Source organism: Hippocampus zosterae, chromosome 5 (genome assembly GCF_025434085.1).
Source record: "Hippocampus zosterae strain Florida chromosome 5, ASM2543408v3, whole genome shotgun sequence".
Lineage (NCBI taxonomy): Eukaryota > Metazoa > Chordata > Actinopteri > Syngnathiformes > Syngnathidae > Hippocampus > Hippocampus zosterae.
The window spans coordinates 11,085,125-11,097,672 of NC_067455.1; the positions used below are offsets into that span (position 1 = coordinate 11,085,125).

Consider the following 12,548-nt stretch of genomic DNA (forward strand, 5'->3'; position numbering starts at 1 on the left):
ACAAGTCAAAAGCCTCCTTGTTATTGTTTCAAACCTTTTTTTTTAACTCGCAATTCCAATGACGGAGAAGCCCAAACAAAACAAACCGTCCGGTGTTTCAAGTGTAAGTCGCTGAAAGCAATGGAATACCAGGACATGTGCCAATGGTGATTAATTTACAAACATTATAAGGCATGCCCGGCGGGAACATGCATGCAAAAAAACAATGGAAAACACCACTCATTTGTTTTTTTTGGATACCAAAGCAGAATGTGTTGTCGTATTCGTAAACCTGACAGCAGTGTTTTTCCGAGCCTATAAATACAAACATCTGAAAAACGAGTTTTATGTTGAACATTAACAGGGCCGTAAGAGAAACCTTGACATATGCTATTAAAACGATCCCCGATCACGCGGACCTATAAAAATGCTGTAATTTGTATGCCAGACCATTTGTTGGCAAAATCACTTTGAGCAGTCGCGCCAAGTGATTGTACTGAACCAATCTGTCTTCAGTGTTCTTGCGTTGCTTTCCATCGATGTACTTGCGCGTACATGACTCCGGTATTTTGCCTAAAGATGGCGGCGATAATGATATTGTTTTTAAAAATTCTTTCAAATACTTGGGTTTTGTGGTGCTGAAAGTACCATAGTCATGGAAGCAAACAAACAAAACGAGACAGTGATGAATTTTTTTTGGGGGGGGATAAAAAATTGGTCTGTTTTTAAAAACGTCAGCATTAATGTTGCAGTCTAAAAGATCAAACTTGTACTTTGTTGTGAATCTTTTTATTAAACAGGGATTGCCGATTGCTGGCCTGACTTGGTTACGTAAGTTAGCGTGAGGATTTCTTCTCCATACAAAAAACGTAAATGTGGTTACAGATGAGTTAAACAAACACTCCGAACAAACATTGCCTATCGTTCTGTTTCATGCCATAGATATGGAGGCCATAGCTTGGCTGAACTTGCTGTTGACACTCACGATTTGTGATTGCAAACAGTGAACAGGTTTAACATTTAAATTGTCGGAGAAATATTTTTTATTGATAATTGGTCCAGATAATCTTTTAGAAACATCAGCGAATCAGGCCTTAGTTGACTTTGATCGGAGGGGAGAGCTCAAATTTGGCCCTATCACTATGTGTGTACTTATTATACTTGTACTTATTGTGCTTTAGTTGATGTTGCATAATCATCGGACATTGAAGTGTATCATATTGCTCTGATGGTGTCCTCTACGTCCTTGATGTGCTCTGACATTTTATCCGAATTTCCTGCTTCCTTTCCCAGGCTGCTCTCTCCTTGCATTCTGACATTTTCCCGCGTGTTTGTGATCCCTTCAAGGAAAGTGTCTGATGTAGCGGAGGGAAAAGCGGCACGCGAGGAGGATGCAGCCTGCATCCTGTGAGCCGGGCTACGTGAAGCAGAGGCAATAATTAGGCGAGCGAGCATGAGTGAAGGCTGACATCAATGAGTTATGCAAATGCCTACACTCATTCGAGCAGCAGCGGCACATGTGAAGGTCCTCTGTATGAGAGTTTTCATTGACATCGTCTAGTAAGAGTCTCACGCACGGCAAATGGAATAGAGCTGCACATTGAGCTGCACTGTTACGATAATAAAGGAGGATACGCATCAGTCCATGGCTCATAATGTCATGACTCGTGAGACATTAGGCCAAAGCACTTAAAGCCGAGGTTTTTAAAATGGAGTCCTGCTCTGTAAAATACTTGGCAGTGAATGACAGTTTGTCGTATCATAAAAACAAAACAACAACAAAAAAAGTGCTTGCAGCATTTCTAGTTATTCGACACGGTTTCCTGCAAGTCATGAATTGACCTGCAATGTGAAGCACGATTGGCTTTGGGGTTTGCCTTCAACCAGAAGCCTTCAAACTTTCTTGTCATACAGCAAAAAATATGAAAAACATTCCACTTATATTGTTTGTTTCTTAGTGGAGGTCGAACACGCTAGCTGCTGTTATGGGGGGGGGGGGAGTAGTATTGAGCAGTCGCTCAATATTGTGACGAAATTACAAAATTAGCAAATTTCCTTCAAATTTCCTTCAAATTTCTAATCTCACCTCTCGCTCTTTTTTTTCCAGCAGCCTTGCTGGTAGTGAAAGTACTGACTATCAACTAGTTAAGATGGGTAACAATGAATTGAATTTAATTTAGTTTCTTTAACAGTAAATTGAATATTTAGGTTTAAATTACTGTACTCACAAAATAAACATTTGCGTGTACAACGGTCCCAGGCATCCACGAACCGAAACAAATGAATTGCTAAATCAGAATAACAGGACATATTTGTATGATAAACACTTTTATGCCATAAATAGAAAAACCTCAAATGGAAAAAAAAAAAACAATTCGAGCGGGAACTGAATGTGCCACGTGCCGATGATGTATTCTCACGTGGCTGAGCAAACTCGTTTATTGATGTTTGTAATCCAGAAATGTTGTTCACTCAGGACCACCTGCAACCAACTCATTTGGAATATACTTTGCAGGAGTGTAGTGTGTACAAAATACACATTAATGAGTTAGGAATTCGGAGGGGGAAAAAAACGATGGCCCTTACATAGTCATAACATTAGGGCGCGTATGTTCTGCAGCCAGACTCTATTTTAACACCTGCCAACAGAAACAAACCATAAAAGTGGGGAGCAGCTTTTGAAGTGAGGAGCGCTCAAAGTACAGCGAGTTCTTCCAGGTTCTCCTCTACAAACAGCAGTTTATCTTTAGCACATGTGCTGCACGCTCCTTAACCTCTCAAATTGTTCTAATACACCAAAATCAATCGCAGAGGGGGGAAAAAAGAATTCTACAGTTTCAAAGACCATTTAGTGTTGTCCGTAACAGTGAGAAATAACATGACCAAATACATGAATGGGAAGATCCAGTGGATAGACTATAAAAAGTTGATACACCCCTGTTTAAATGTCATCTTTCGAGAAATTAAAACAATGAGACCGGGGCGGGGGGGGGGGGGGGGTCATTTCAAAGCTACAGTATTTCCGCCAATGATGTGACCTATAACCTATATAACTGCAAATGTACATTCTGAAGAGGGCAATGTATACACATCTTCTATAAGGGGATGTAACTGTGTTCAGAATTAACCATTCACATTCTCGTGTGAAATGGGAGACAACACTGGTTGGTTTAATTTGCCCCAAATAAAGTTCAGATGTTCTTGGAGGGGCAGCACGGTAGATGAGGGGTGAGCATGTTCGCCTCACAGTGAAGAGGTGAAGGGTTTGATTCCGCCTCTGGCTTTCCTGAGTGGAGTTTACATGTTCTCTTCAACTGCAGCCCCAGATACTTGTATGTGGATACCACCACCCGCATATCTGATACCTTGATGGTAATGAATTGCAGAATGGGGGGCGTCCAACGGAAATCAAGCACAGGCTCCTTTGTTTTAGCGGTGTTAAGTGGGAGTTAGGTCTCTTGCTGTGTCATCAGAGAACTTCTGCATGTGACATGTACGTATCTGAGTTGCACTTGGAAATCTGACTTGTCCAGCGTGAAAAGGATGGGCAAAAGCACTGTACCTTGTGGTGCACCGATACAGGAGATCACACTGCGGCCTGTCGGTCAAATAGTCAGACATTCAGTGCACAAGATTGGGGTCCACAGCCATGCTGTTAAGTTTCTCCTGGAGAAAGCTGGGATGGATTGTGCATGGCGGCGCGGGCTCCTCTCTGACCTGAGGAAAGAAATTTACTCTGATGTATGTTGCACATGTAGCACATTTGACAATAAAGTTGACTTGAACTTGAATTTGAACTTGCATGTCTTCCTCGAGCTTGTTTTCTCCAGGTATGCGAGCTTCTTCCTTTTTCGGGCAGTGTGTGTCCAAGCTTTTATTTAATTCTTTGTGTTGTTACTATTCAATAATGGCGCAGATAGATGAACAAAAATAACGTTATATATTGTAAATAAACGATTAGGTGAAATTGGCACAGTGTCACTGAATTGATGTATTTCATGCTTTCTTTCCCATCATTCATGTGTAAAATTCTACTTATGCCTCCTAAATATCTGTAAATGTATTTAAGCTAATTCATGCTTTGATTAAACGAGTTTGGTTTTAAATCCAGATATTGTGCTTTGCAAAATTTTGGGAATTCATTTTGTCCGCCATTAACTGCTTTTGTTTTTAAGACTTCACCGGAAGCATGTAGTTGTGACGTCAAACTTGACACCGAGCACGTCTGGTGAGCTTGTTTCACTTGCCAGCTGCCTCACTTCCAGTCGAACTGAGGTGAAATGAGAGGAGAGTCGTGCCGCTAAAAGGTCTCCCACCATCACTTTGGACGACTTGTCTGTGTTATTCGTGGACGCTCTGTACTTCCTCCATGAACGAGACATTTAATTGTCGGACTTTGGATAAAGTTGGAGTTCGGCTGCAGCACAATGTGACCACGCTGAGCTGAGACACTTCGGATTTACTCGGTACCGTTTTATTGATCCACAGACGCGGCATTCAAGAATGGGAAAACTACAATCCAAACACGGTAGGACACACTTTCAATGCGCATCATTTCAAGCTTTTCGAACATGAACTCAAAACGATGTCTGTTTTGCATGATCCAAAGCGTGCAAGCGCAGAGAGAACCCAGAAGGTTAGTCTCCTGGACAATTGCATGAAGACTATTTTGACGTTATATTCTTCTTCACGCTGATTGTTTTTCTCTGATTGTGTCAGGGGACAGTTTTGTTGTGAATGCTTTCCTCCGGAGAGGCATGGACGAATCTGAGCGCTATGGAGGGATGGATCACAAGATGAAGAACGTGCAGGTATAGCAAACATTCAACTTCTATCCAATATGGTGTTTTTGTTCACTAGAAATTAAGACAATGAGTCGGTCTTTATGGTCTGTAAGGTATTTACATTTTTATGTACCACTGAATGGGTACGTGTTAATCAAATGCATGCTGTGTGCAGTTAATTCACAAATTGAAATATATAGTTTGTCCATGCAAATGTGTACTTTACATAATTTACCTTAGCCATTTTATTCATACTATTTCTAAATATTTAACAAGATGCACACACCGGTAAATCCGGTTTGACATTTATTCCATAAATGCCCCAAAGCACCGTGCTCTATCTATCTATCTATCTATCTATCTATCTATCTATCTATCTATCTATCTATCTATCTATCTATCTATCTATCTATCTATCTATCTATCTATCTATCTATCTATCTATCTATCTATCTATCTATCTATCTATCTACAGTATATTATTTAAAAAAAACAAGTTTAAATCATTTTACAATGGGCCAATCTCTCGAATCTAAACAAGTCACACATTAGCTAATAGTCCACATTTTTATATTTTCATGCTTGCATCTAGTAGGTTTCCAAAAGGTTAAAGTAGGTTTTCCCATACGTGTCCAAATTGGGCGGCCAATTATTTTGTATGAGGTCAGCCATCCTTAGAATAAAAGATACTTAGTAAAAGACAACATTTGCTTTGGTTCATGTTTGTAGTAAACCCATGTCCTCTATGTTCTTTGTATCCTCTATGTAATGGCATGTATACGTACAGTATATGAATATGTTTATCTACTTGAGTGAAACCAATTTGTGAGTTTAAAATGGAAAGTTTTGGAAGCTCTTCATTAAAGAATGCCAGCAGCATGCATGAGAGTGTGGTACGTGTGTGTGGGAGGTGCATTTGCTGATGGGATGAGTGTGTCAGGCACTTCAAAGTTGTCTGCTCGGAGCTTTAACAACACCCTGTAAGAGGAGATGAGCACTTCTTGTCTTTTAAGGAGAAGGCAAAGTGCTTTGACGAGCATGCGTGAAGACCGTGCAAAGTCTCTTGTTGTTTCTTTTTGACACGTCTGGCCCCCGACACAACAGTGCTGCGATTATCGCACCCCCCCCCCCCCAACCCTCACCATCACCAGATAGGATAAGAAAGCCACATGTACTGCACACAGTGCATGGAAAGGTAGCGTCTTCTTCCAAGTGAGGTGTGTAAAGTTTTCTCTTGTGGCTGTCGGCATCGTAACTTTGGACTCCCTTCCTCCATGCCTCCCATTTTATAGAGTAGCTCCCAATCAGCAGCATCACGGGACAACACTTATATTCCTTTTGAGGTGGACACAGTTTGTGTGACATTTTACATGGAGGGCAAGTACAGTAGGTGAGGTGGGTGGTTTGTAATCATGCAAGTAGTGCAGATTAAATCAGGTTATTATCCGCCCACTGGTTGCAAATTAAAGGGGCGCTGCAGTTCACACTCGCCCCGGAGGGAAACCACCAAAGGTGCAAGACTTTTATTACTAGGTGCTTCCCACCCGCACCTCGATCACACTCATGACTCTGATTTATCTGCTGTCATTAATCACTTCCATTGGGCCCAGAACAAAATAGCTCTCCATATTTCACCAAACACTTTAATAGGAACATTTGAGAAGACATGTCTGAGAATGCAATCATATATATATGTGACCACACATAGTATAGTGTCAGTGCTTAAGTCAGAATAACCCTTTTTCCATGCGTTTTCATCCACTCCTTGCAACCACATCTGCATATTCAGCCTCTTTTCCATCTTTATGCATGCCAGCTGTCGCCCGAATCTGGCAAAAAGGGGTCTATCAGAAAGTTTCTCACATGCTTGTGTTGTCTATGAAATATGGACTGAAAATGAGTATGTGTCGTATGGTGGAGGAAAAATGAGTCTGCCTGCTCATACGTTACGTGAATGTTTTAAATGAGGCTGCAGTTGGAGTTTATTGCTAAAAAGAAGTCCTCAGGGGTTAGAGTCTACGACTGCTGTTGCGCAGCAAGTGTGAGGCCACATATTTTCAATTTTAAGACCTGTACCAGAATTAGATTGTGTCATGTTTTGAAATGTAATAATTAGGTTAGATGTCTGTGGCTTTAGTTTCAGTTCAAGGGCAAAACATAAGCAGCAGTAATATTCGAGGTGTTGGTCAAATTTTGCGTTTATTGCTTTTTGAAGTTACTGTAAAAAAAACATGCTGGTTAAGTGCAAAATGTTTTCTATATGTAATAATTATTGCTTTGGTAATTCATAATTTGGGATGTCAAGTATGGTGTAGCCGCTACACTGTAGCACTACCTTTGCCTGATTTAGGTAGCGTCGATTCAGTTTTTACTTACGGAATTATGAAGTGTTGTCTGTCTCTATATGTGCCCTGTGACTGACTGGCGGCCAGTTCAAGGGGTGGTCAGCTGCGAAGTCTCAAGCTCACCCGCGACACGAAGAGTATAAGCACTATAGAAAATGGATGGATTTTTCGATGATTGTATTTATTGATTCAGTATAGGACTTTCCCATTAGAAATAATGCAAATTATACAATGAAACTCCTCTAAAACAAAATCATGTTTGCAGCAAGAAATTTTTCACAACAGGGGGCTTTTCACTGCAGCAAATGTTATCTCAGACGTAAACACGAACAGACGCAAAAAACATATCGTGTACTTTTTATTTTTATTTCAATAGTGCATAAGTATGAGCATACAGAAATTTGACACTTCATATAGCCAGCGAAGAACGAAAAAAGGAATGATATTGCGAAATTTATGACCAGCATTTACTTTCACTTACATAAATTTCTTGCATGTCTTTTATTTTGCTTTCTCCATCTTTAATTTTTACCTTCATCCTGTCTTCAAGCGTGAAAGCTTTTCTTTTCTTAATTCCTTGGTATGCAAAGGTCCGTTTTGTCGCCATATTAGCAATGCAACCTTCGTGCTGCGTCTGAAACAAATACTTCCTGTACTACTGTGCATGTGTAAACCAGTGTGGTGGTTGCTGTTGCCATTTCCGGATTAAGCAGGAGAGGTCGTTGTGGAATGCTGAGTTTGGAATAGACTTTTGCGGAAGGCTTGTTTTCGTTGTAGTGAATCTCGTTGCGAGGCAAGAGCAGAGAAAAAGATTTCATACAACTGAACAGGGGGAACAGAAAAGTGGGAATGGCTTTCATGCATGAAACTGTTTTCACAAGAGGGGGTATTTTCGCCCATGTGGGTTTCATTGTAGAGGAGTTTCACTGTAATATCTGTGTCTTTGAATGTGCGTGGCTTGAAAATGTGGGCCCTGATTAGTGAGTGGCGTGGCAGTCAGCGAAGGACCTCGTACAGTTGTTGTTGTGAGCTCAGGTTAAGCGACTGGCTAACCGTTAACAAGATTGTGCACTGTTGAGTGCTTGTGTGTCCGTTGTGCTTATGACTTCTTGATTTAGTTTTTGTTTGTTCACCAAAGCGATTAAAGGCGTACCGGTTCCTGTGTCAATCCTTTGACAATTTATCATGAGTTAGCATCACATGTGCGGTAAATATGGTTTTCATATTTAGTATGTAGTGTCTCAACATCTGGCCCTCACTAGGTGGTTTGGTCTTAAACTACAGGGACAGATAGCATTACTTGTGACTTTATAGAAGGGAGCAGATTGACCAAACTCGCTGTTTAACTGCCCCCCACCCCCTTCCTCCTCATTGTCAAACGGGGGAGTAGGATTCCTGAGCTGTCTGGCTGCAACTTCAAAGTGCAGTGCTGAGAGTTGTAAAAGGGCTCTGATATCAAGTGGAACCTCCAAACCCTCACCCCTCACCCCTCAATCCCCCTGCCCATTGCTTGCGGAAGGTGGGGAGGAGGTCTGGCGGGGGGCAGGGGATGATGTACTGCCGGGAAAAGAAGCGCAAACATGGCCTGTGCCCAACACAAGTCTGTGTAAACCTCTAAAATCTTCCTGATAACGCTTTAATTTTGATCCGGAAATCTGCAGAGGCTTTGCTTTAGAAAGAAATAACAGCAGATCAGACGTGTTTAAATATTGATTTTTCGGCAAAGCATGACTCCACTCGGCGGCTGGCTGGTTGCCTTCGGCGGTGTAATCCCACTTTGAGTGCAGGAGTGGACAGCAGCACGCTCGTGCCTAAAACACCATCACTTCAACTGAGACCAATACATGTATTTTAGTTCCTAAAAATCAGCACGTCTGGATTTACTGAATGCTTCAAATTTCCTTACCTAGTCTGGAGAAGTGTGTTCATGAGTTCACAAGAGCCCAGTGAGGGTTCGCTGTGTGTTTCACCACTGGAAATATCAACAAGGTCCAAACCTTGTCGCGCACAAGCAAAGCGGTTCAAACAGGCTCGCTGGGATGCCCAAATAATGACAGGCTAATTTGGCCTTTCAGCACCGCCTTTTGTCTCAAGCCTCGCCACAGACTTGCTTGTGGGGAGCCACTGTGTCAACACGTCACATTCCATGACGGAAAGAAGAAAAAAAAACTTCAGTGTTCCACTTTAAAAAGATTAATTTGAATACACTTGGAGTAGAAAAAGGGTTTAGCTGAGATCAGATTGTAAATGCTCAGTGATATAAATGTCAGTGGCAAAAATAAGATTAAAAGCAACAATAACGATTCAGCTCTCTTTTATTCAGGCCCATTACTATTCTTTATGGAGGAAACTTGATCTGGAATGCTGCTGTGTTTTGTCTGGCTTCGCAATGTTTTTCCATAGGAAATCATTTGTTCGGTACTTTTGCCGTCAAACCTTTACTCAACGCACACGCAATGATTTGGGTCTCATTTTGTCTTCCCTAACTCTCATCCAAGTCCAACGATAATCACTGTCAATACTAAGGCCTAAAAACAATTGAACACTTGGTTTTAAGTTAAATGAGGGTCATGCCGCAGATGCATCTCCTTTCATTTTTAGCATTGTTAATTGTCACGAAAAAAATACTTGTACGCTTATTTTCATATGACGTCTGGTGTACTGTCTTTATAGCCCCTGTGAAGTAAATTAATAAATGTATTTCTTAATACGTTAAAATGTTTAAAGGTAATTGCTGCAAACATGTGAAAAGATGGAGATAGAGAAGTAACAACTCTTTTTCACCATATCTGTGTTCCTGATTATTATTTTTCAGGGGGCCGGGGGCGTGGCTAACACAGCTTCTCAGTGATGTAATTGGGTGGATGCTCAAGCAAGGGATGTGTAGACCTGAGAAATTTGCCGGATGAAGTAGCATCAATTTTTCAAGTTAAAGAAGTTGTATATGATTGATAGAGGACAGTTGAGCGGAGTGTGGCTTCAGCGCATTTAGCCCACAGTGTCGAGAGCGAAGACCATAGCTTGATTTTCAAGCCTCATTCTATATACTTACAGATTTTTTTTTTTTTTTTACCGTTCAAACTTGGCTGCGGAAAGCCACAAAAAGCCAAAGAGAAAGCAAAACACTGCGATGCTTTTGAAGGTATTATAATAAAGCAAGATTAGAATATGATTGAGATTATTATAAAAGTTTCCCATCAGTCGGTCGCCTTTAAAAGTTACAGTACCTAACCTGAGGTTGTAATCAGTACAATCTCATTCAACAGACATTACTCCTGCCCATCTGGATGTAAGAGATATTTTCTTTGGCAACGCATCATGACTTTGTACTCTGGCTCACTCATGATTCGGAGTGACCAAACACGGAACCCCCCCCCCCACCACCACCACCACCTGAGATGTGAAAATGGCAGAGGCGACATAAAGGTGCGCTGGTATATGTAGCTCTTTTTAAACAGTCTTGAAGGCATTTGGAGGGTCTGTTTTTTTTCCGCCACCCCCTCCCCCCACTCCCCTCCCGAAAATGGCTTCACAAGAAGGCGAGCTCTGAGCCTTCATCTCTGAATGAAAAGCATGTGGCTGGCATCCAGAACAGCGGGGTCTTTCAGCACAGCCCCGGCAGACATCTGTTCCTGGTTTGTACTGAAAAATCCTGGAGCGGCAAGAGGGGCTGTGGTAGGAAGGGGGTGGAAGGTTGCCGTGGAAGAGGAAAAGAGGAGGAGTAGGGATTTAAGGGTGTTTTTTTTTTCTTTGGGCGAGATATTTGAGGTGTTTTTGAGGCATCAGTGGGGGGAAGGGGGCAGGATGGCGGGCAACATCTGCCCAGGCTTTGGGAGGAAGACACTTTCTTTACCAGCGGTTCGGTTCACAAACTCTTAATGATACTAAAATAAACCACTTTTTGGCATGCTCCTGTTGTGGTACCAACCTTGGGGAGAGAGGAGCTCCACACACTTGCAGCCCATTGATCGGTGTACAACAAGAATGCTTATTTTGTCAAATGAGGCGAGGAGGGTAAAACTGAAAATATTGGATGACACCCACCACTATTTCTCCTGTTGTGAAACCTCAGGTACAAGGGTAGATCGATTGATTGATTATTATAGATTTGATTGTTAAGAGCACGAGGCTGAGTAGTAGGGCTACAACTAACGATTTTTTAATCATATGCGTTTTGTCAATGAATTGGATTTAAGAAAAAAATGGAAATTTCAAATTGGCAGTGAAGAAAATGCACGAGTGTGGATTATGGTTGAGTTGCTGATTGGACATGGACAAAAATCATTTTCTTTCAAATGGCTTATTTTGCAGAAACACAAACATAATCAGTCTGCTTTAATGGAGGACTATGGAACTATGGAAGAGAATTTACTCTTGTGAGGCTGAAATTTTATGTTGAACAAGGTTTCTAAATGATTAATCCCTTTTCAAAAATCATTAGTGATTAATATGATAAATTATTATCATATTATATATGATAGATTAGTCGTTGATTAATCATTGCACCTATAATTAGCTGGATAAGCTTGAAGTAACAATGTGAGATTTCCCAAAAATGACAATCTCTCAAAATGCTGACCCTAGTTGGAATGACCACTTCAACCTGAGTACTGAGTGTCTGGAAAAAAAAGCCTTTTTGGGAATCATGTTGTGTGATATCGGCTGTAGAAAATCAGGGTTAAAAAAAACATGACGGCAAATGTATAACTTCAATTTAACAGTAATTCGTACCTGTTCTGAGAAAGGTGCATCTTAAATCCTTGATGTACACTTTTGCCACTACAGGTCATCCATTATTATTTCAGCAATTTCTTTCTTTTAGATCATAATTAGTTTTGCAGCTCGATTCCGTCTTCGGCCTTCCTGCGTGGAGTGTGCATTTTCTCCCCGTGCCTGCGTGGGTTTTCTCCGGGTACTCCAGTTTCCTCCTACAGTCTCAAAAACATGCGCGGCATGTTTTTGGAAAACAGTAAATCACAGGTGTCAAACTCAAGGCCCGGGGGCCAGATCTGGCCCGCCACATCATTTTATGTCGCCTGTAAAAGCAAACCAAACATGGTCACTTCCATGATGCTTGTTAAAATCGCTACGAAAATTTAAAATTCTCATATTTAATAAATTAGAGACATATTGTAAGCATTTTCTTGTGCACAAACCACTCATTACAGTAACTTAAACTATAGTTGAACAAAACGTTATTATTGACTTTTTTATATGGTTTCAGTCATAACGGCCCTCCAAGGGAAACGGTAATGTGGCCCGCAACAAAAATGAGTTTGACGCCCCGCTCTAAATTGTCCCTAGGTGTGTGTGTGAGCGCGAATGGTTGTCTATCTATGTGTGTCCTGCGATTGGCTGGCAACCAGTTCAGGGTGTCCCCTGCCTACTGCCCGAAGACAGCTGGGATAGGCTCCAGCACCCCTCACGACCCATGTGAGGA

The 12,548-nt window shown here is 41.4% G+C and overlaps 1 protein-coding gene across 2 annotated transcripts in view; it reads left to right on the plus strand.

Annotated features, from left to right (window-relative positions):
• Nucleotides 1-4,208: 4,208 nt before the first annotated feature.
• The window catches only part of nkd2b (NKD inhibitor of WNT signaling pathway 2b), a 32,735-nt gene continuing 24,395 nt past the window's right edge, over nt 4,209-12,548 (plus strand). The window contains exons 1-3 of one of the 2 annotated variants that reach the window (XM_052066106.1): nt 4,209-4,507; nt 4,589-4,615; nt 4,699-4,790. In XM_052066106.1, coding sequence (XP_051922066.1) covers nt 4,483-4,507; nt 4,589-4,615; nt 4,699-4,790 — 144 coding nt within the window. In that variant the 5' untranslated portion in view covers nt 4,209-4,482. The remainder of the gene's footprint in view (nt 4,508-4,588; nt 4,616-4,698; nt 4,791-12,548) is intronic. The other variant, XM_052066107.1, reaches the window with a different exon arrangement.